This window comes from Polypterus senegalus, chromosome 9 (assembly GCF_016835505.1).
Source record: "Polypterus senegalus isolate Bchr_013 chromosome 9, ASM1683550v1, whole genome shotgun sequence".
Lineage (NCBI taxonomy): Eukaryota > Metazoa > Chordata > Cladistia > Polypteriformes > Polypteridae > Polypterus > Polypterus senegalus.
In genome coordinates, this window is record NC_053162.1 from 166,689,786 (window position 1) to 166,715,117 (window position 25,332).

The 25,332-nt window shown below is 41.3% G+C and overlaps 1 protein-coding gene across 1 annotated transcript in view; it reads left to right on the forward strand.

Moving 5' to 3' along the window:
• LOC120535937 (endothelial cell-selective adhesion molecule-like) overlaps positions 1–24,317 on the forward strand; it is a 133,446-nt gene extending 109,129 nt beyond the window's left edge. Inside the window, exons 2-7 of the mRNA XM_039764147.1 lie at positions 2,921–3,054; positions 7,123–7,333; positions 10,157–10,312; positions 16,214–16,336; positions 18,582–18,711; positions 22,489–24,317. Coding sequence (XP_039620081.1) covers positions 2,921–3,054; positions 7,123–7,333; positions 10,157–10,312; positions 16,214–16,336; positions 18,582–18,711; positions 22,489–22,927 — 1,193 coding nt within the window. The 3' untranslated portion in view covers positions 22,928–24,317. The remainder of the gene's footprint in view (positions 1–2,920; positions 3,055–7,122; positions 7,334–10,156; positions 10,313–16,213; positions 16,337–18,581; positions 18,712–22,488) is intronic.
• The last annotated feature ends 1,015 nt before the right edge of the window (positions 24,318–25,332 follow it).

Sequence of the window (25,332 nt, forward strand, 5' to 3'; positions counted from 1 at the left end):
GGGGAAGGCTATTTGAGGAGTAAACTGCAAGACAATGATTATATTTTTATATTCATCATCAACAAATGAAATTAAAATAATAATACATTGAACAATTAGTATAAAAGTAAAGTTTAATAAATCGGACTCTGCAGCTGCATGAGTAAATAAAAAATCGAGTATGTGTTCATGTAAAGTACTACTTCTGGTTAGTGGAAACAGCTCAAAAGCTGATAGAAATCTAGGTTTTGTACCTAATACTTGTAAGTAAAATTTGGTTGACCTAAATGAAAGCGTACTCAAGGTATCGTGTTTGCACAGACACATCAATTATTCAACCCGCTAAATCCTAACTACAGGGTCACGGGGGTCTGCTGGAGCCAATCCCAGCCAACACAGGGCGCAAGGCAGGAAACAAACTCCAGGCAGGGCGCCAGCCCACCGCAAGGCACACACACGGGACAATTTAGGATCGCCAATGCACCCAACCTGCATGTCTTTGGACTGGGGGCACACGCAAGGAGGACCCGGGAAGCGCACCCAGGTCTCCTAACTGCGAGGCAGCAGCGCTACCCACTGCGCCCCGACACACAGATATAATTTTTAAAAATTGTATTTTTGTACTCGGGAGGACTAAAACGCCAAGATTCATCTAAATCTCGCAATCGAATTTTTGGACGTTTCCAATACTTTCCCTATACTTCGTATACGTTCAAGTAAAAACGTTTAAAGGTTGCCAAGGCATTGAACAATTGATTTGGAAGACGTTTTACTCTTAAGCATTTGGTCCGGGTGTCTTTAAGTACAGGTACACCACGCAACACGATATATTTCAATTGTGTTGTGTAAATCCAGAATGAAGTACTTCCATTATATATCTAACATCTATTTTTACTGGCAGCATTTCTTCCAGCATGAAAATGTATTAACAATGTAGGTTAATAATAAGCAGATCAATCAGTTTCTAGCTATTGTTGAATAATCTTGTCTCGAATTATCTGTCCGATAATGATTATAGGCATCAGCGAAAAATGGAGTTTAGAATCTAAATTCAGCAGTTAAAATTTATACTGGGCAGGTTGCCCTCACATATTCCTTCCCATCTCCTTCTTCTTCCTTAATGTGTGGCTTCGTGGTGGGTTCAATTTAATAGAAATACTGTACAACTAATCACAGAGATAACGTGTCTTGGCGTGTGTGCGCCCTCTGGAGGACAGAGAAATGCTTTGCGCTTCAGCTTTCTGTAATCCTGTAATTGGAAAAGCAGACAACTGGATAGATTGGTGACACTTGCCAGACAACCTGAAAACTGCAGGACCAGTATTACATATTACTTTTAAATATAGGATTCAAATAAATACTGTACATTGAAACTCCTCCATCTACCTAAATCCAAAACCTACTTACAGCATTCCAGTACATGGCAGCACTGTTTGCCTATTTGCTCTGCCTTCTATTTGAGTCATATTGACGTTAAATTAACATTCATAGGTTTGGGCGCAGACATGCAAACCCTCCAATGCCTTCCTAATCCTAGTGGGAAGCAGTGCAGATGAGAGGAGCTTCTTACATAATACTGCTGCTGCCTCCTTGGCATAATGCCGGATTACAAGAATGGTCTTAACTTGCAATGCTCACAGCTGTTTGCAGAAAGTTCCTTGAGACGAGTAGGGTTAGTCAAGCATGTGGTCAGACCAATCTTGTAGATGACCCTGATGCCTCTCTCTGTCTTTAAAGTCTGCTTTTTGAACTCCTAACAAAGGAGCAATGTCGATTTATTCCTTCTGGACTTGTACCCTGGCAAGGGAAGATTCCCAACTTGTGCCCAGTGATTCCAGAATAGGCATCAGTTCCCAGCAGCCCTGAATTAGATGGAGTAATCGGTTTACATAACTTGCAACAGCAATTTGTGCAAGAACGTGCAAAGCCAAGTGAAGTCTGATTCTTGTATGAGGCCAAGGTAAAGTTGTAATCAACTGCAAGAAAATGACATTCACCACCCAGGGCCAGTAGTGCTCCAGTAATCAAACTGGGGGTCTGACAGTGGCAGTAACTATCAAGAATGCACCTGGTGTGAAGAGTCAGTGGAGTAGGGGTTGGAGGCTTCCCATGCAAACACCCCCTTTTGATGCTAGAGTTGGCCACAGATTCCCAGAATCCCACTATATCCTAACACAGGGTCATGGGGGTCTGCTGGAGCCAATCCACAGGGCACAAGGCAGGGCACCAAACCACTGCAGGACACACACACACACACCAAGCATACACTAGGGACAATTTAGGATTGCCAATGCACCTAACCTGCATGTCTTTCGACTGTGGGAGGAAACCCACGCAGACACGGGAAGAACATGCAAAATCCACGCAGGGAGGACCTGGGAAGTGAACCTGGTCTCCTAATTGTGAGGCAGCAGCACTACCACTGTGCCACTGTGCAGCATCCTGGAGTGAACTCATTTGACTTGAGGCAGCACGGTGGCGTAGTGGGTAGCGCTGTAGCCTCGCATTTAGGAGACCCGGGTTCACTTCCTGGGTCCTCCCTGCGTGGAGTTTGCATGTTCTCCCCATGTCTCGTGGTTTCCACGGGTGCTCCGGTTTCCTCATGCAGGTTAGGTGCATTGGTGATCCTAAATTGTCCCTAGTGTGTGCTTGGTGTGTGTGTGTGCGTGCCCTGTGGTGGGCTGGCGCCTTACCCGGGGTTTGTTTCCTGCCTTGCGCCCTGTGTTGGCTGGGATTGGCTCCAGCAGACCCCCGTGTCCCTGTAGTTAGGATATACCGGGTTGGATAATGGATAAATGTTAAGTCCTTGAGGGACCATCCACTTCAATATGTCCTGGACTAAGGCGACCATCTGAACTCCCATTTCTGATGGTGACTAAGCTTACTTCTTGTTTATGGTGCACACCTCTCATTCAAGTCTCTCCATGTTGTTTTATTACAGGTAAGATGAAAGCCGAAGAAACCATTATTGTAGTAAAGGGACGGACAGCAATCCTGCCGGTCTCATCCAAGTTCATCTCTGACCTCAGCAAAATGACTGTGACCTGGAACTTCTTGTCTTCAACGACCAGTCAGGTTAGTCTGTTTAGCACCTGTTTTCCGGGTATAGTGGGCATTGAATGAATGACGTTCCCAAAAAGATTAAAAAAACAAATAAAAAAGATTTCTGAATAACATTTTTCTGTTTTCTTAATGATTACCCTTTAGCCAAAAGCTAAGGGATTCTGCTTTTATTAATGCCATGAAATACCAGAGAGCAAAGCTGCATAGCAAAGAATACATTTCAGCCCACTCAAAAAGAGGACCCTGGAAGACTGGCTGTGGCTCTTTTGGAAATAGTAAAAGTACAGTTCACACGTTCAAAGAAGTTCACACCTCGTACAGTGATCAGCGTCCTGAAGAGTTCCAAGAGGGCTCAGGAGCAGAGCAACTTACAGCAAGACATTTTTCTCGTAAGCTGAATGAATTGGCCTTGAGTTCCCAAGGATGGGGTTTGAGATCCCACCGCTGCCACACTTTCTCACCCAAAGCAGTCAGTTAAATAATTCTCTGCAAATTGGTTGTCTCTGTAGAATGTAGGCAGGTGATATAATCTGATGGCTAAGGCAGGGGACTTTAAACTCCAAGGCTGCGATTTCAGTTTGCACTTGTGACACATGGTCACTGAATCTGTCTGCACTCCATTGGTAAAAATGTGTAAATCACCTTGGATAAATGAGTCAGGCAAGTAGAGTGCGTAAAAAAAAAAAAATATTCAACCCTTGGAAATGATTACATTTCTTTCTGTCTTTACTTTGACATTAAAGAGTCTTTTCCTGTTGATCAGTGTCAAAAAAGCCCAATCTAATCCACTGAGACGGAAAATTATAAGTATAAAAATAAAATGTGAGGTCTTCCAAGGAGTGAAGATTTGTTAAAACACTGTATGTATCTCCTTGAACTTTTATTGTTTTACGTAAGAAAGATTTGGATGGGAACAGGCCATTCAGCCCAACAAAGCTCACCAAGTCCATTTAATTCTTCCAAAATAACATCAAGTCGAGTTAAAGTCCAACTGTCTGCCACACCACCTGGCCACTCATTCATCGGGTCTGTGGTTCTCTGTGTGAAGAAATAATGTGAAACACTTTACTCACGTCTCCTCTTAATGCCCTTTTGCTTAACCTGAGAAGGCTCAGCTCTTTTAATTGTTTCACACAACTCATCCCCTGTAGCCCTGAAACTGCAGAATCGGCCAAGTCTCTCTTCTTCAGACTTTTTTACAGCGCTACTATGTCCTTTTTGTAGCCTGAAGACCAGAACTGCACCCAGTACTCCAGATGAGGCCTCAGCAGTGCGTTATAAACCTTGAGCGTCACCTCCTGTGACTTGTACTCCATACATCAAGGCGCTATATAACCTGACATTCTGTTAGCCTTCTTAATGGCTTCTGAACACGGTCTGGCAATTGTCCAGTCCACTGCGACTCCCACATCATTCTCATAAGGTGGACTTTCAATTTTCAGACTTTCCATTGTGTTTTCAAATGTACTATATTTACTTCCCACATGTAATTCTTTACATTTAGTGACATCAAATTTGATCTGCCACAAATCTGCCCAAGCCTGTATGCTGTCCAAGTCACTCTTGATGGCTTCTGAACACTGTCTGGAAGTCGATAGCTTAGAGTCCACTATGACTCCTAAATCCTTCTCATAAGGTGTATTTTCGATTTTCAGACCACCCATTGTGTATTCAAAACTAACATTTTTACTTCCTACATGTAATACTTTACATTTATTAACATTAAACTTCATCTGCCTCAGACCTGCTCAAGACTGTATGATGTCCAAGTCCCTCTGTAGTGATTCAACTGATTCAAGATTATATGCCAATCCACCATTCTTGGAATCTTGTTGTTTTATACTGGCTGTGTAGGCCTGTGCTGTAAAAAGGCCAGGTTTCTAAAAACTATTGAAATCGTCAGAAAAATTAAATGCAGAGTAGATGGTTCCATTTTGCTGATGTGCTCGCCCCCCATGTCTATCAGCAGCTAAGCAAGTTTCTCTTCATTTGTTTTTCTCCGGCACTTTCACTTTGGTGACAGAGTCACTTTCTTTCAGCTTCATGCTGTAGCCTCATACTTCGTTCTTCTTTCAGACTCGTTAACTTGGGGCCGCCTTGCCAGCTCTTTGAGCTTCATGCTGTAGCCTCGCACTTCTGGGCCGCCTTGGACTTCTGGGTTGGACAGACAGACCCACACACTTCCAATCGTAGATGTTTACATATAAGTTCCATCCATCCATCCATTTTCCAACCCGCTGAATCCGAACACAGGGTCATGGGGTTCTGCTGGAGCCAATCCCAGCCAACACAGGGCACAAGGCAGGAACCAATCCTGGGCAGGGTGCCAACCCACCACAGGACACACACAAACACACCAAGCACACACCAGGGCCAATTTAGAATCGCCAATCCACCTAACCTGCATGCCTTTGGATTGTGGGAGGAAACCGGAGTGCCCGGAGGAAACCCACACAGACACGGGGAGAACATGCAAACTCCACGCAGGGAGGACCCAGGAATCAAACCCGGGTCTCCTAACTGCGAGGCAGCAGCGCTACCACTACGCCACCGTGCCGCCCTACATATAAGTTTCATATCCAAATTATTTATATATTAAAAATATGGGGGACACCAGTCTTAAAATCAGCCAATTCTAATTCCTGGCGCCATCACCCTCTGCATCCTGTGTTTCAACCAATTCTGCACCCACCTACACACTCCCATTTTTTTATTCTGATGGCCAACCCCTCATGAGACACTTTATCAAATGTTTTCTGAAAGTCAAGATAAATAATATCACATGCTCCACTCTGATTGTATCGCTTTGTTCCTTTAAAATTCCAGCATTTTAGTAAAACACAACCCCCTCATCTGATCCCATGCTGACTGTTCACTAACACTCCTGTTCTTGCCATGTGTTGTTCGTGTGTTACAATAAAGACAGAACCTTAGAGTATTTAGATGCAGTTTTTCAACACAAATAACTGTATAACATAAAGTGAAAACACAACTTTAAAGATAAGTTTAATTACAAAAATGGAATAAAATGTCTAAAACTTATATTCAGCTAATGGGTCATGACACCCTAAACAGGTTCTGGAAGATCAAGCTGTCTTCAGAAGTAACATAATGGGATGAATGGAGTCCACTTGAAGGTGTTCCATGTGAATCTAACTTAAATGCACCCCACAGTCAGTTAGCACCGTGCCCACCACATACTGCTTTCCATTGCTGTAGCAAATACAATGCCTAGTCCTATTCTGGAGTAGACTTTATGAGAAGGACTGGTTAATGTTCACCCCCAGAAGTCATAAAGAAAGCCAATAAAATGTCTGGTTACGCAATCCAATGTATTGAGTGTAAGTAATTCTTATACTGTGCAGTGCAGTAGTGAGGTCTCATTTCAAGTACTTAGTCCAATTTTGGTCTCCATATTATGAAAAGAGACATAGCAGGACTAGAAACACTCCACAGAAGAGCACCTGGGCCAATTCTGGACCTGAGAGGTATTGGCTGTCGAGAGAGATGGAAAGAGCTGAACCTGTTAGATAGAGGGCACAAGGAGACAAGATTGAAGTGTTACAAGTTATGAAAGGAACTGGTACAGTGGATCCCAGCTGTTATTTTAAAATCAATTCTTCAGCAACACAGGAGCACAGATACAAGCTGCTTATGGGTAAATTTCACACAAATGATAAGAAGTTTTTATTGAGAAAGAGAACCATAGAGATGCTGAGTAAATTACAAAGACGTGTGTGGTGTTTTGGGGAACGTGAAAACTGCACTGGATGATAGTTTTAGAAATTATGTCAATAAGAATTGTAACATTGCTTTGTCATTTGTTATACAAAGTTTCTTTAAAAGGTGACATATTAATCTAATTAAGTGGTGTAACATCTTCTTATTAATGCTAGTAAAAGATTTCTTGAATTCTGTAACAGTGTCTACCTAAAAATCTGCTTGAAGACCACACCAGGATTTTGTATTAGTTGCAGAATCCAACTGTTTATGAGCAATCCATCTTACAAGTCTTGTCTCTGATCACAGCCTTCAAGATGTCTGTTGTTGGCATCACTTTTTCTGTTCTTTCTTTTTTAGGTGAATTCAGTGATGTCATACACCATTGGTCAGCAGAGCGATGGCGACCCACAGTTCAGCAGTCGAGTAGGGTTTGTACATAAGATGCCTAGCGCCAATGTCTCCATCTTCATCAATAAAACAATGGAGGAAGATTCTGGCCGGTACACTTGCAATATTATAGTCCCTGGAATGAAAACTGATGTACTTTCAGTTGGCCTTAATGTTGTAGGTATGTTCATCCTGCCTTCTGTGCCAAGAGTTTGTTGAGCTTTCAATCAATGAGATACTCTAGGATTAAGAGGACATGTCCAAATATATCTGATGTTGCTTGGAGCCGAGAACAAAAGAGGACTGGAGCATGAGGAAGGAGCATTTAGTCATTATGTGGTGTCCCTCAACTCTATCTATCTATCTATCTATCTATCTATCTATCTATCTATCTATCTATCTATCTATCTATCTATCTATCTATCTATCTATCTATCTATCTATCTATTATATAGTGCTTTTCACATCTATCTATCTATCTATCTATCTATCTATCTATCTATCTATCTATCTATCTATCTATCTATCTATCTATTCCTTGTAGGGCCACCCATGCCAGTAAGGTCGTGGGGAAGGGTCCAAACTAAAGTTGGACCACTGCCCACTCCAGCAGAAATATTAAATATTAAGTGAAAGAGGGTTATATCAAGAAATGAAATTCATATTGACTAGGCTTTCACCCAGGGCAAAAAGGGTGACATTTTTGTGGTACAGGCCCACATTCAAAAAGTGGCTGATGAGAGCAGCAGCATTATGGCCACTGCAACAGCTGTTCTACAGAGTGGTGGACCACATCATCAGACTCAAACAGCTATGGCTTTTTTCAGGGGTGATCATTGTACCCATTGTTGTATCAACCACTGCTGTCATCCCACATACCCTATACGAAATCTACAGACATTACATATAAGCCAATAGACATACATAAAACTACAGAAAGTAGACACTTTAAACACATCACATAGTGCAGAAATTCCTTAATACAAGCATAGTCTGTGTGTGTATGTGCGTGTGTGTGCGTGTGTGTGTGTGATGTGTGTTTGAGTGCGTTCACCCTGTAATAGACAGGCACCCTGTTATGGGATTTATCCTGCCTAGTGCCTGATGCTTGCTGGGATTGGCTCTAGCCCCACATAACCCGGCTCAGGATTAAGTGAGTTAGAAAATAATATGACATGACAAACACAGTCCCCTAAAACATATGCACATAATATATAGACATGCCACATAAAACTGTCTTGCCCTGGGATACTTTAAATAATAATACTATTATTAATAATAATATACATAATACAGTATATAATTACATCCATAATCCAACCCGCTATATCCTAACTACAGAGACACGGGGGTCTGCTGGAGCCAATCCCAACCAACACAGGGCGCACGGCAGGAAACAAACCCCGGGCAGGATGCCAGCCCACCGCAGGGCACACACACACACACACACCAAGGACAATTTAGGATCGCCAATTCACCTAACCTGCATGTCTTTGAACTGTGGGAGGAAACCCACGCAGACACGGGGAGAACATGAAAACTCCACGCAGGGAGGACCCGGGAAGCGAACCCAGGTCTCCTTACTGCGTGGCAGCAGCGCTACCCACTGTGGCACCATGCCGCCCTGTATATAATTCATTATTATTAATGGCACTATTATATATAATACAGTATATTCATATGTATCTATCTTTTTACTTTCTTACTGTTTCAGTAGTTAGATATCATATTTATAAAGTAGTGTTAATCTTCTTCTTTGTGTTATGTTTATAATTCAGTGTTTCCTTGAGTGACAATTTGATTAGCTAATTTATTTATTAATTAGCATTATTAACTTGACTAAGTGCTTACATTTCCCTTTTTTTACTTTCTCATACACAAAGTATAGGTAAAGTATTGTGAAGGTCCCTAAATTCCATTTCAAGATTTTGATTAATCTCAGCGTTTTAGACCTCCCTGAGTTTTTCTTTTATTCATGCAGCTGCAGAGTCCAATCTATTCAACTTCACTTTTATAATAATTGTTCGATATATTATTAACTGCCTTGCAGTTCGGAGACCAGGTTCGCTGCCCGGGTCCTCCCTGCGTGGAGTTTGCATGTTCTCCCCGTGTCTGCATGGGTTTCCTGCGGGTTCCTCCCACAGTCCAAAGGTGCATTGGCAATCCTAAATTGTCCCTAGTGTGTGCTTGATGTGTGTGTGTGTGTGTGTGTGCCCTGCGGTGGGCTGGCACCCTGCCCGGGGGTTTGTTTCCTGCTTTGCGCCCTGTGTTGGCTGGGATTGGCTCCAGCAGACCCCCGCGACCCTGTAGTTAGGATATAGCGGGTTGGATAATGGATGGATGGCTGGATTTGATATGTTGTTGATGGTTCTTTATCTCTTTTATCTGTTATCAAACCCCCTTAACACAGCTGAGGGTGGCCTCGAGCTGAAGGCTATCCCAACAGTCAATCTTCACACACTCATATGCAGCCAGTTTTTAGGTACCAGTACCATGCATGTCTTTTGGATGAAGACCAGAGAATTCAGAGAAATACCCAGGCAAACATGTGCCACATGCAACTCTACTTAGACAGTGACCAGGCCAGGATTCAGACCCAGTCTTGTGAAGATGTGTGCCAAGTGCCGCTCCACTTTGGTTTTGCTTGTTAATTTATGAGGTGATTCATTGTAATAGTCATGCAGTTAGTCATGTACGTTGATATTTTCATGCCAATATGACCATTAGGGTGACTGACTGTCTGATTTTTAGCTCACCTCCTTAATCATTAGGTCACCACTCAGATTGTGTGCCTGATCTTGATGGGTTAGATTCTCAGCTCTTCCAGATACTTTGTGTGCATTAAGGTTCCATATTTGATCCCACTCTAGTATAACTGTGCTCCATTTGTTGCCCATCTCCATCTAGTAAACCTTCAGGCCAAGTGGTTTGCAATCAGACCAGAAAGCACTACATTAAGACAGGAATGTTCTAGACTGATTTGGCTTCTCTGATTCTTCTACAGTCCCTCCGTCCATCCCTGACTGCACTGCATCAGGTGAGCCAGTGCTGGGTGGCTTTGTGACCCTGAATTGCCGCTCGAATTCTGGAAAGCCAGTCCCGATCTACCATTGGCAGAAGACATCACCGACCTCTCAGATTTTCATTCCCACAATGGAGGGTGAGTATCTAATTTTTTTATAGTCAGGTTTTCAAGTCCTGGTGCACTTTTTGATCTACAGTCAACTCACAGATGGGCTACACCTTCATCTACAACCCCACAGAAACTTCTCTGACAGAATTAATCTTCTAGTCATACAACGCAGCACCCTCCACCTCATAATATGTCAGCCATATTTATTTCTTAGCTTCAAGCAGGTGATAGTGTCCATTGATAATCCTAACACTACCATCAATCTCACCTACCCACACTTCTCAGGTGCGCCCTGTATATCACAATTCAAAGAACTGGCTATCATCTACATAAAAGACAACACAAGCTCACACATTTTGCAGTCAATCAACCTTCACTTAATATAGTGCCTTTTATTACGGACACCCAGTCTTTACATTATCAGCATAACTTTAGATAGAGATGGGATATGAAACAAAGATGAGGTTTTTTCAGCCTCACATTTAGTCTCAACATCAGAACTAAGCATGAAATCACTTCCTACCAGTAGACATCGGTTATTCCTTTTTATATATAATGCCATTAAGGAATGATCAAATTTTAAGATAACCTTTAAACCAATAATAAAGTACGATTTTGAATCGTACATTATACACATGACAATAACTTGGACTTAAATGCAAAGACTGAAACTGGCCTTCTTGAAGACAGATATAAGTTGCCATTGTGCCCATCTCATCCTGACAAACACAGCAGTAGTGTCACTTTTTATATAGTGCCTTTCAAAGTGACCGGTGTGAGATTATGACAATGAGAAAATGACAGGTTTTACATCTATTGATGCACTTGGACATCTCATCAGTGATGGGATCATTTAACATCAGACACCTTCCCCCAGGTGACACAATTAGAAGTGACCAGTCCCTGGCACGTACCCAGGTAGCAAGTGACTATGGTACTTTCCTCTTAATCCACAGTCTTCAGGAGGCTTTTTTTTTTTGCTGCCTCTGAGATGGTTCTGATGGTTTTACTCTTTCACACACCTATTATACCCAGAAGACTTTAGGTCTTACATAGACATAAAGATTCAAAGCCTCTGCAGCCCACCTCTGCTGGCACACACCATGTTTGCTACCCCTGTCTGTGTAATTCCTGTTCCAGCCCTAAGTACTTGGCTCTCTTCCATCCAGTCCTCCCAAGGAACTGTAAGTTCCAGAACTACCACCTGCCCAGAAGTTTCAGACAACAAGACCATGTCAGGCCTCAAGGTGGTCTCTGCAATGTTGTCTGGGAATCAAAACTGCTTCCCCATTAAATGCTAATCAGGCACTGTTTCCCAATAGCCCCACCACTGCCCATAGCTGATGTTTGGGCTTCTCCCCAGCTCCGACAAAGGCAATCCCCTGCCTCACTGGTCTGAAGCACTCGGTTTGGTCCTTGGTACGACGGATGGTTTGTGCAATTACCTTAAGTACCAGGTCATGACAGTATCGATAGTGCCCCTCACTCAGTGCTTTCAGGCAACTGCTTAGGATGTACTTGAGGGTCCCATTTCTCTGGAACAAGGAGCATGCTAGAAAGGCAACCTTGCCCCAGCAGAAAAAGGTGGATGCACTGGGCAGGATCCCTTAGGCAAACTGTATCAAGAATGTCATGCAAAAGAGCTCAACTTTCCACAACTCAGATCAGGTGATAGCCATTTCCCATGTTGTTCTTTGGCCTGACTGCCACATTCTCAGAGCCTGAGATAAGGTCAGAAGGTCTTGGTATTCAGAAGGCAAAAAGGATCTGAAGCCCTCAGTTCTAATCCCAGATGATCCAAAGAGTTTCCATGCTCCCTCCTGCATTGTGATACCCGCAGGACTGATTAATGTAGATGTACCTATTATATAGCGCCTTTCACACCGATCTATCCATCTGCAGTATCCATATTATAGTGCTCTTTTTGTCTTTTTCTTTAGGGGTCTTGTTTCGCTGCCAGTTAATTTTCCATCTCAGTCTCACTTGACCTACCTGTGCTCTGTCTGTAAAGGAACATCTGCAAGCATTTGTAACATCTCCTACTCTTATATATCTCCAAAGAATAAAGGCATCCACCAAACACCCAGTACACAAATAATGCAGTAAATGGTGGTGAGAGTAGTTATGAGTAAAAAATAAATAAGTATAAATTTTCACTGCTGTTTCTTGTTAATTTCTCTGGGTTCTTCCACCTTCCATGCTGAGCCCACTTGCCAGCATGTCATGCGTTTCTTACGCTTTTTTAATTTTTTCTTGCTTTCCCCCACTTCTGCTCGCAGCCTGGAGGACCTGTCCCCAGCCCCAGCTAATCCTGGGGTACTTGGGTAAGGTTAGATGTGATTAGTTCACCTGTTTCTGGCTTTGTTTTGGAGGAAGTCTCCCGATTCCCCTTTGCAGTTGTGACGTGTGTCCCCTGCGCAGCTTCCCCTTTACAGTTTCTTCTCACATCCAGCAGGTGGCACTGTTGACAATGCAGTCAGCTGTTGGCCTTGAATTTTTCAGCCATACGGATATGTGAGAAGGATTTTAAAGGGGAGAATAATCTAAATTGTAATGTTTCTAGAATTTATTTTCTTCTAGAATTTAATCCTCGTTTTGCCCACCCAAACCTCCTCCTACATGCCAATCACCTAAAATCCACACTCTTGTGGCCAGATTAACTGTTTTATATTTTTATAAAATGTTTTTTTTAACAGACTTTAGATTTAGAGCTGTAAACACATTTTGAAAGATATTGTAACTGTATTGGTAGGTATAATCATTTGTTTCTTGTTTTAAATGGCACAATCTGCACTAAAGGTACTAAAAACCTTTAAACACAGCATTTCATAGCTTGTTATCTCACAAAGATTCTTTGTATTATGAACTTCCATTCATGATTTCTTACCACATTTTAACTTGAAAATTACTGTTGATAAAATAATCATTGTATTATGTAATGCTGTCCTTGATGACTATTATCAGTAAACACTATACAAAGTTGTATCAATTTATATTCTGCAGTGATCTTTATGATATAATGTCCTTTACAAATTTGTATCAATCATCCATCTGTCTATTTGGAAACCAATTCACTTCATTTATGGGGCTTTGAGAAGCCAGAGCCTCCCAGCAGCATTGTTAATAATCCATGAACTAACCTTGGAACAGGTGCCAGTCCATAACATGGCATAATCAGACTCTCAGACTCACTCAGACCAGGCCAGTTTAGAGACACCAGCTAACCTAACATGCATAGGAGAGAAATGGGAGTGCAGTAAGAAAAAGCTGACAGAAACCTATGGAGAACATGCAGACTCCACGGGGACACTGACCAAGCCAATAATAAAACTATTATACTGTCTATCAAAATGAGCTCTATCAGAAATGTATCTTTATTTGATATATCTCATTCATAGTGGTTATATTCATGAAGCACTTTACAAACAAACCATTCAATATTTTTTTTGCGTGGTGCCATTCTTATTACACCCTATTGCAAAACAGTTCAATAATTACATAAATGACAACCATCCATTTTTTGAAACATGCTTCTTCCATTACATCGACATACGAGTGGGTACTTCTCCCAGCTAATCTGGCTCAATGCTGCAGCCAACCACAGGTGAGATGGCACACGCCCACAGTTGCTCTTACCAGGTCAGTTTGTTAACCTAAGCTGCTGTGTTAGGGGATGTTGGAGGACACCAGGAGAGCCCAAAGGAGAGTCTGCATGGACAAGAAGAAGCATACAAGAAGCAAACAGACTGACTTTTGAATCCAATCTCCAGTGCTTTAGAGCTCTGCTGTGCCAACGTGCAGTTAGTGGTCTTTATCTACCATGAGCATTACTCACACTGTGATTTGTATCAGTTAAGTAAGAATTCTGTTATATTGTAAGATTCATAATGACCACTGCAAAAAAGCATTTTTCAAGTTAATGTCAAATAATATTTATTTTACATAATACAGAGCAGGTGTTCCAACTGGGTGTAAATTTGCTCAAAAATTGAGAGAAAAATCTGAAGTAGACCTGTTTTGTGAAATAGCATTACTATGTGCTATTGTTATTGTTCTTTGAACATAAAATAAAAATGTGAAAAACAGTATCTTAAATTTCTCCTTTGTTGATCCCATTATTATGGTAGAAATATAAACTCAAATTGCTGAATAAAACAAGGTAGGGGTTGAATAGCTTTCAAAAATTGCCATGGGGCAGTGGTTCTCAAACTGTGGGGCGGGCCCCATGGGGGGGCTCAAAGTAACAAAAAAGGGGCGCGAAGATGTGAAAAAAAAAAACAAGAATCGAAAATATGAAAAATACATCTATTGAAACCAAAACAAATTAACTTAAACTACATTCTGATACTAGAAAAATAAATATAGAGTTAGATAAATGTTGATAAAAGTTAAGTAGGTATAATAAAATATGCATCTATGATATATCATTAATTAAAAAAGAACAAATTGGTATTAGTGGGCTCCTTTCAAAAAAACGTTAGGGGGGCGCGATTAAAACTGTTATGAAAACTCGGGTCGCAAATACTTAAAGGTTGAGAAACACTTCCGTGGGGTAAACAGGGGAATAAACATTGAGGACCCCTGCTATGGAGCCTTTTATATGCAGTGCTGTTGCAAACTACTTTTAAAAATAATATTAGTCATATAATATTAATGGAATATAACATCTATTAAAACAAGCATCATTTAAAGCTTCCTACAAATGTTTTCTAAATTGTATATATACATCAAGTCCTATAACAAAATACTGTATATTAAAGATTCATTGCAGTTATTTAGCAACTTTAGCAGCAAGCACGGTTAAAGTAAGGCTTGTTGAGTTACTTAGAGAACAGTAGTATTTTCATAATAAACGTTGCGACAAAGTCATCAATACCTTTATACTGATGCAATAATCTTTATTTCATAAAATCCTAGGAGGCTCCGCCCACTACTCGATAAACTCATCAATCCCGGGGGCGGGCGCCGGGTGTCTGCTGTTTCGCTGCTGAGCCTCTCGAAGGGCGTCGGGGCGCTCCTCCGTGAGAGAAAGCGATTGTATTTAAAGAGGTGGTATAGAGAAGAGTATGCGGGGCTCGGGAGGAAGACGGTTTGGTGCTTAGTTATTATAGATAGGAAAACAGTTACTTGCGTATTTCACTACAACTGTCTATGTTAAATACCTATGAATAATACAACGTAGTAAAAAGAAAAAAAGTAGAAGTAAAAAAAGTAAAACATAGCAATAAAAAGTAAAAAAAAAAAAATTAAATGAACGCATCGTCAAAAACATTATTATGAATTACTTTACCCTCTAACTTTCATTCTATAAACGTTTCCTTTTTGCATTTCAGTTCACATATTGTTCGGGATATTTTTTCTCTTTTTCGTTTATTGGACGATTCTCTTGTTCTTGATTTTTATTAGATGCAGCTCTTGTTTGTTCATTTTCCATTTTTTGACATTCTTTATTAGCTCTTGAAAAACGCTAAAATTCAACGCTCTTGGATAGATAATTTGCTTTTCCGCCCTGCCATTATAATAACCGACTGAGTTAAAGGGTGAGTTAGCACTGAGAGAGTCGCAGGGTGGTACAGAGAGAAGATGTGCGAAGTAGGAGTAATGATTGGGCAAGCGGAGTGGGGGGGATTGGTCAAGGCTGAATATCGTGGATATGGCGAAAAACTTTTTTTAATACAATAGAGAGATTTGAAAAAAAAATATTCAAGTCATTATATTTCTGGAGAGCTGTAGATGGTTGAGTTTCAGCTTGTCACCTGCATGAAGTGAGGACCGCTTAGAGGGAGGGTAAAGAACACTGGTCAAAGTGACACAAAAAAGAGTGTCAAAGGTCAAGCAGCTTGCTTCTCAATAGTTGCCCACCTTCATCAATACCTATTGGGGTGTCCAGATCATAATTAACATCTAATTCTCTTTGTACACTTGTAGACTCTGTGAAAGGGACTCTGCTGCTGACCAATCTGACGAAAGAAATGTCGGGAAAGTATGTATGTGATGCTTCAAACACAGCTGGCACTGAGTCCTGCTATATCAATCTGGAGGTTTCTGCACGTACGTATTCAATCTTTATCTTTGCATGACTGCAGATCAATAGCATCTGCATGAACGCCTGTCAATTGTCTATCTATCTATCTATCTATCTATCTATCTATCTATCTATCTATCTATCTATCTATCTATCTATCTATAATATGGTGCTTCTCATTCTCTCTCTATGTACAGAATTCTTAGTACCCATGCTGTATATGCATCAGTATTTAATTTATATTGTGCCTTCAGAAAGTATTCAGACCCTTTTGTTCACATTTTGCTTTTTTTCAGTCTTTTTCTAAAATCATTTAATTACATTTTCTCCTTTTCAAGCAACATTCAATAAATACCCAAGAATGACAAAGCAAAAACAAGATTTTAGAAATTATTGCAAATGTATTTAAAAAGAAAACCTTAAATATAATATTGACAAAAGCATCAGACCCTTTGCTTCCCCACTTGTAATATGTCTCAGATGTGTTTGATTTTGAGGATCATCGCTGAGATGTTGCTCCATCTATTCAACTGAATGGACGTGATTAGGATTAGGACGTGACACCTGTCTATAGAAAATCACACAGCTAAGCAAAAACCAAGCCATGCGGTCAAAGGAATTATATGCAAAGCTTAGAGACACAATTGTGCCGAGGCACAGATCTGGGAAATGCTACAAAAGAATTCCTGCAGCACTGAGGGTCAGCCAAGAGTACAGTGGCCTTCATAACTCTTAGCTGGTAAAAGTTTGAAACAGCCATGACTCCACCTGGCTAGACACATCAGTCATGGGAGTAGGACCATGGTAAGAGATGTGACAAAGAAGACAAAGGTCACTCTGGATTAGCTCCAGCAAACCGGAGATGGAAGAAACATCCAGAAGGACAACCATCACTGCAACACACCACCGATCTGGGCTTTATGACAGAGTGGCCAGGCAGCCCACTTGGAGTTCTCGAAAAGGCAACAAATGAACTTCTCGTACTTTGAGAAACAAGGTTCTATGGTCCGAAGAAACCAAGATGAGTGTCATGTCTGTATGAAATCAGGCACCACTCAGCATCTGTATAATACTATTACAGCAATATAGCATTGTGGAGGCAGCATCATGCCGAGGATTTGTTTTTCACCAGCAGGGACTGAAAGACTTAACATGGTTGAGGGAAAGCTGAGTAGAGAAATGTTCAGAGGTATCCATAATGCACATTTCTGGAAGGAGAGTTCTGGACCTGAGACTGGGCTGAAGATTCACCATCCAACAGAACATTGGGTCTGAGCCTAAAGAGAAGACAGCACAGGAGTATCTTAGGAACAACTCTGGAAATGTCCTAGAGTTGTTCAGCCAGAGACAGGACTTGATCTAAATCAATCATCTCTGAAGAGACCAGAAAATGGCTGTCCACTCACAATCTTCATGCAACTTGCCAGAGCCTCAGAAAATCTGCAGAGAAGAATGGCAGCAATATCCTCAAATCCAGGTGTGTGAAGCTAGTCACATCAGACCTGAGAAGAATCAAACCCACTCCAGGCTGGAATCACGAATAAAGAAGCTTCAACTAAAATTGAGTAAACTGTTTGAATACTTATGTCAAGTGAGATTTCATGTTTTTTATTTTTAATACATTTGTCAAAATGTCTAGAGTACTCATTTTGGTTTGCCATTCTGGGGTATTCGGTGTTGCTTGAAACAGAGAAAAACAAATTTAAATAACCTTAGCATAAGGTTGCAACATGACGAACTGTAAAATACTGAAGGGGTCTGAACACTTTCTGAATCCACTGTATATCCGTCTGTCCCTTAGATGTCCTCTCCGTTTCCATACTGACTTTCTGGATTTCTCTCTTTTTTGGTCACTGCCTTTGTATCTTATCTGTCACACTGTGTCACCATCAGCATGTCTCTGTCTGTCTCTCACCTCTCTAACTGTTGTGCAGCTCTGTACAGTAGTTGTATACTCGTGTGTTAGTTTGGATTAGACTACAGAACCCCAGAATTAGACGACCAGACAAGGACATAGGGTGTTTCTGTTTTTTTTACTTAGGGTAGTAAGAGGTGCCTATGTTGCATTTCATGGATGACCACCAGGTGGTACACAGAACTCACAGGAGCACCAGTTGAGTACTCCTTATGGTTTTTGGTTTGGAGTATGAGGAACACATGAACAGTAAAATGGCCTATTCCTGCCAAAGCTGGGGTCAGTGATGTCCAGTTTTATCCAATGTAGCCTAAACAATCCTTTGTCTTTGTTTTTTTTTTTCATTGTCTCAACAGCGGTGAGCTCCGGAGTGATCGCTGGTGCTGTAGTTAGTGTCTTGCTTCTTCTGCTGGCTGCACTCATCTTCCTTGGCTTATATTTGAAGCGCCGCCGGGATGCAGAAGAGGAAATGGCCAATGATATTAAGTAAGTGGAGATTGTGAGGATATCACTCATTGTTGTTGATGCTTGTTTGAGTGTTTAGTGAGAGATCTTGAATGTAAGGACTTTGGAATCCAAGTAGCACTCGGTGATTGCCAGTGCCCCAGTCCAAGGAGTGATTTTTGTGCTATACCTTGAGATGGTCTGCTTGAATCACCTAGCCATGTTTCATCAAGGTTTCATGGCCCAGGCTTGGTGAATCATATCCAAGCCTGTCCTTTCTGGGGACTAAGACCCCAAAATCCAAGTTGATATGGGGATTAAGAGGCCAATACAATCCAGCTCATTTAGTAGAGTAAATCTAACCAGTGTGATATCATTTCCTGCTGACTTCAGGGTACAATGATACCCTTAAGGTTCCATTAAGGCATGTATATGCTGTCCTAGTTACAGTATGTGAGTAGCAGCAGAGGTGATAGTTAAGGTTCTTACTACTTGTATAATAGACACGAGCATAAATGTCTATGTTGGCATACGGCTGGGACCGCCCCTAGCCATAATGTCATGTCTGGGATTGGCTCTTATCTCTTCCTGTTGCTATGCAATACTTACTATGCAGCAGTCACATGACAGAGTGGGAGGGAACATAAACTGGTGAAGTTCAGATGGCACTTTGTTCAGATGCTGTGTGTTCAATTACCTTTGCAGCAGAATATCTACAGCTCCCTTTTGCTGAGTAGTTTTAGAGTCTTTTTCCCTTTCTACAACTTAGGGTTTTTAGACCTTTGCCTCTGTTCCTGGAATCACTGAGTTTTGCATCTCATGTAGGTATTCGTAGAATTGTATCTTTTTTTAAGTGTTGTTTGTAAATTTTGCAAGTAATTTTGTCCCAGCCTCTTTCCTCACTATTGTATTATACCTTTCTGTTTTTGTGTTTTTGCATTGCTAAGGTTTTATCAAGTGTAAAATCAAATTGTTTTGTTTGTTTAATGGTTTGAATTGAAATTAATAAATTCATAATATTTACCATATGGGCAGCACGGTGGCGCAGTGGGAGCACTGCTGCCTCGCAGTTAGGAGAGCCGGGTTCGCTTCCCCGGTCCTCCCTGTGTGGAGTTTGCATGTTCTCCCTGTGTCTGTGTGGGTTTCCTCCGGGCGCTCCGGTTTCCTTTCACAATCCAAAGACATGCAGGTTAGGTGGATTGGCGATTCTAAATTGGCCCTAGTGTGTGCTTGGTGTGTGGGTGTGTTTGTGTGTGTCCTGCGGTGGGTTGGCACCCTGCCCAGGATTGGTTCCTGCCTTGTGCCCTGTGTTGGCTGGGATTGGCTCCAGCAGACCCCCGTGACCCTGTATTCGGATTCAGCGGGTTAGAAAATGGATGGATGGATATTTACCTCCCTGTGTGGAGTTTGCATGTTCTCCCTGTGTCTGTGTGGGTTTCCTGCAGGTGCTCTGGTTTCCTCCCACAGTCCAAAGACATGCCGGTTAGGTGGATTGGCGATTCTAAATTGACTTTGCTGTGTGGGTGTGTTTGTGTGTGTCCTGCGGTGGGCTGGAACCCTGCCCGGGATTGTTTCCTGCCTTGTGCCTTGTGTTGGCTGGGATTGGCTCCAGCAGACCCCTGTGACCCTGTGTTTGGATTCAGTGGGTTGGAAAATGGATGGATGGATAATATTTACCATCTTGTTTTTCATTAATTACGTGCCATTATGTTATTCGTCTCATCTTGCTTGATGTCTCACATTGCTACAAAGAAACATTATGGCATTGTCACTTCAGGTTATTCTACGGTGGATACAAAAGCCTCTCATTTTTAGTGATATTTGGCTTCTTATCAAATAGACCTCAATGTCAGGTTTGGACAGTCTGGTTTTGAACTTCCACTTTCAGTCTGTGCCTTGTACTTTGGTTATTGTTGCTCGGGTTTGTTTTGCTTCCCAGTATTTTTTGACCCTCGCTTTCCCTTTTTGACTACAACTCTTAGCTTTTCATGTCACCTTCTTGTTTTTTTGCTCACAATGATCCTTGGTCTCTTGATTTACATTTTCTATCATTTTTCCTGGATTCTCTGTGTTTTTAAATTACATTATACACCTTTTTGGGGGTTTTAATACACAGAGAAACTTTGTCTGGCATTGATTTCTTGATTTAAAACACTGCTGAAAAGTTTCTCACTTTTTAACATTAGCCAAGACATCATTTTGTTTTGACGATGCACATTATGTTGTCACCCATTTCCTTGGAAATCAATACATTGGGACAGTGCAATGATGACTTTGTGCCAGTATAAAGGTCACCCAAGCTGTTCCTTGATATCCAAGATTTGATAAAAGCTACTAATTTGTGTATGCAATCTTCATGCTACTTTTGGTACTTGACTTCTTGTGTGTTCATTTTTGACTTTTTTGGTTAGCATCTTGGGCTTTGCCAATCGCGCGTCTGACTTCAGTTTTGACCTACACCTTGTTTCTTGAACTCTGTCTTTCCTCTCAGTCTTTTATTCTAAAAACACTTTAACTGACTGCCTCGAGTCAGTACACTCAGCAGCTTGTGTCTCATAACAACTACATGACAGTGAGAGCCTTCAGGTGGCATCTCAAGAAGCCCAATCAGTATATGCCACCGGCTCTTTGCTGCGACATTAGCCAGCTTCTCCTTGCTCTTATTGCCTGGCCTTGCTTTTCCCAAATATTGTGATTTTTTTTCATTCTGATTATTTTGATCCTTTTCATTTTGTTTGTTTAGTTTTTTTTTTTTTTGCCTTTGTGGGCTTGTTTTGGTCATTTTTGGATACCCTTTTGTTTGGAGAGTATTTAATTTTAATATTTTAAATTCTTTGATTACTTCAGAATTGTGATATGTGATTACTTTTGCATTTTTGGAGATCTTTGTGTGTCTAATGTTATTTTTGGATTCATTTGCTTTATTGGATTTGTTCTTCAATTGATTAAGTGAGGTTTTATTTATTTGGGCCAGAGGTTTTGTTGGTTTCTTCTCCCACTTTATGTGATTTTGTGGACAACAGGCCTTTAGTGACTGTTCGCCTCAGGGTCTCTTTGTAGTGGTCACACCATTCTTGAGGTTTGCAGTTTAAAATCACAAGAGGTTTCCTGTGAAAGAACCTTTGCTCATTTTTAGACCATTTTTGCCTTTTTTGGATTTGTCTGTTTTGTGTATGACTGTTTGCCTTACTTTCAGATTTTTTTTCGATTATAGATATAGATAAATAACTTTGTTTACTAAATAATACATTTCTTCATCAACGACTCACGCAGATCTGCAAACAACTTTGATGCCCTCAGCATGTTGAGCTTTATAAGCTAGCATGTTGTGATGTAATATAAAAAGAGTGATTGAGCAGATCCAAGTAACAAGGTCGCGTTTCATTAATATGCTGAAATTCCATGAGGAAGCAACAAAAGGATATAATCAGAGTGGTGCATATGATATTATTTATCTGGAGTTTCAGAAAGCATTTGATAATAAGGTGCCACATGAGAGGTTGGGCATCAAACTAAAAGAAGTGGCAGTTCAGGGTGTGGTGTGCAGAAAGGTGCAGAATTGGCTCAGACACAGGAAGCAGAGGGTGATGGTGTGAGGACCCTCATCAGAACTGGCCGATGTTAAGAGTGGTGACCAGCAGGGGGCAGTGCTAGGGCTGCTGCTATTTTTAATATATACCATTGATTGGGATACGTAACGTGTGTCATAGTGATAGTTTCTATTATTCATACTTAGTAACAGAAAAAGATAAGAACATTCTTGACTCATATGCTAAGGTGAATTTCCCTAATGCCATTTTGTCATTTTTCTACTTATAGGGAGGACGCCCAAGCACCCAAGCGGGCCTCATGGTCCAAGAACGGCCCAGGCTCGGACATTGTTTCTAAGAATGGCACCCTGTCATCCATTACCACAACCTCTCACCAGTACCCACAGAAGCCACTCTCAGACACAGCCTCTATCATCACTGCAACGGGCAGCACAATGGGATACAGGCCCTCCCATCTACCGCCGGGTGTCGCAGTGAGCATGCATGGCTTACCAGGATACCACCATAACACCCTTCAGCAAACAAGTGAATATTCATCCACTATTCCTACTGCCAATGGAAACACTGTGCCCAGAACTGACGGTGCCCAGCCACAGACACCACGGGCACCAGTCCTCACTTCTACTGTCACGTCTTCTAATATCATGCGCATGGGTGGGATCCCAGTGATGGTGCCAGCTCAGAGCCAGGCAGGGTCCCTAGTGTAGACCTCGGCTGATGGACAGGCTCTGCTTTGCCTTGTAAATTATTGTACAGTTGAGTCACTGAACAAAACTCTTCTGGGAGAGAAAAACTGATCGACACTCCTGCTTTACGCTAGCGTTTTGATGTTTGTGCAACTGGCAAGCTTGTTGGCCTCTCAGGGACCCACGTGGGCAGAAAGAAGACCAATGGTGGGTTTCTTTAAGCACTGAGTTCAGAGAAACCGGAATATTTTAAATAAGAGAGGGGCATCCTCTACAGTATAGGAGATCATTGGTAGCAGATCTATCACATGTACTAATTTATATAAGGTTATGCATTTTACTTCATTATTCTTTATCATGGCACCACAAAATGGGGATGTGGTGCCTGTCAGTTGAGTATGCAAATAGGAATCTTACTACACTCTGTGCACTACTAATACTAGCACTATATATGCAAAATTCGGAATAAAAGAAACTGACACCTCCTACAGCCACCAATAGGTAGATCATTCAAAATGTAGTAAATGAGAGCAGCACTCCATAAAAGAGGTCATAGGTGGAGAGTTCATTATATTATCAATGATATTTGCACCTACATCCGCCCACTGTGGGGTTCAATCCGCTCTTTCTCCAGGAATTTGGTTCCATACGAAACTATTTCTTGATGGTACCTCTCTACCTCCCAGCTTTTTGCCCTTAGAGAGGTCAAATTCCATATTTCTAGAGTCAGTGGGGTTCGGTTCGCTGAGGCACTTGCTGTCCAAACCACACCTCAGGGCAGACCTGGGGCACGCTGGAAAGATGATATCTCCCAAGTTGGCCTGGGAATGCCTCATTATCCCCCTGGAGTAAGAGATGGTGGGGAAAAGGGGCATCTGGACATCTTTGCTCAAAATGCTGCCCCCATGACCTGGACCCAGATAAGCAGTAAAAAATGGTGCCCTCTGTAGGAGGTTACAAGTAGAAAATCCAAAACATAAATGAGACCAACAACCTCTGGCCATGTGTGAATCCAAAACGCAATAAATTCAAAGACTGCCCGATGCAGGAGTCTTCAGGCAGAGAATTGAAAACAATATAAATGAGGGCAGCTTCCTCTGCAGAAGGCATTACATGAAGAAAGTATTTTTTAATAAATGAGCGCAGCATCTTGTTTAAGAACAATAATTGGATCATTCAAACTGTAATAAATGAGTGGATAAATACTGGATACCATAAGTAGATCATTTAAAATATTATACATTAAAATAGCAACCCCTCTCATGAAGCCATAAGTAGCGAATCCAAGATATTATAAAAGAAAAACAGCATCCTCTGCAGGAAGCCATGTTTTAATACAGGGGTTCTCAACGTCGGCCCTGGGGACCCCCTGTGGCTGCAGGTTTTTGTTCCAACCAGATTCCTAATCAGTGACAACACTTTATAGCACTGATCTCATTTAATTAGCTGGTATTTTTTTTTTCTTTTATTCGACATTCAGAAAAGCATAGCAGCATGATTTTTACTTTTATAAGACATTTATAAATATTTCTGCTTTTGCTGTAGATTTAAATGCTTAACTCTCTTTTGTTGATTTCATTATACTTTGCCCTTTCTCTGTGCAGTTTTCCCCCTTCATTTTATCTTAATACTGACAACAATAATGACGAGCAGAGCAGACACCCGGGCAAACAACACTGAATAATCAAAGGCTGCAGCTACTTTAGAGTCAGACCCACTAATTAGTAAAAATGGATTAATTAAACAATTAGAACACCTAGAAAAGTAAAATGAAAATCAAGATGAAAATACTGTTAAAAACAAAAAATATATACATTATTCCTATATAACTGCTTGGTACATTTTAATATATATATATTTTTTTTAGCAAACTTAGTTTTCTAATTAATATATTTTTCCTTAAACACAGAACTTGGGAAATATCAGTTCACTTGATTAGCCCAGGAGTTCAATTAAAAACAGAAGCTGGTTGGAACAAAAACCTGCAGCGTCAGGGGGTCCCCAGGACCGACATTAAGAACCCCTGTTTTAATAACACAAAATGTAATACATGAGCACAGCGCCCCCTACAGCTTGACAGCAGATAAAGAATTCAAAAAAATAACGAATGAGAGTAAAGCCCTGTGTAGGAAGTCACCTGTGAAGGATATCGACTTGAACAAATGAGAATAGCACCTTCTACACGAGACAATACCTACGTGATTCAACACGTTCTGCAGGAGGTCAGAGATGGAGACTTCGATTTATTACAAACTAGCAGACCCGACGCGCTTCGCTGCAAGTTTAACCGGATCGTGGTTTTTCCAATCTAGACATCCTGTCTTTTTCAGATTCTTTTAACCGCCTGGTTTCGGCAGCCAATCGTCCTTTTCCCAATCTAGAAATCCTGTCTTCTTTAGATTCGTTTAACCGCCTGATTTTGGCAG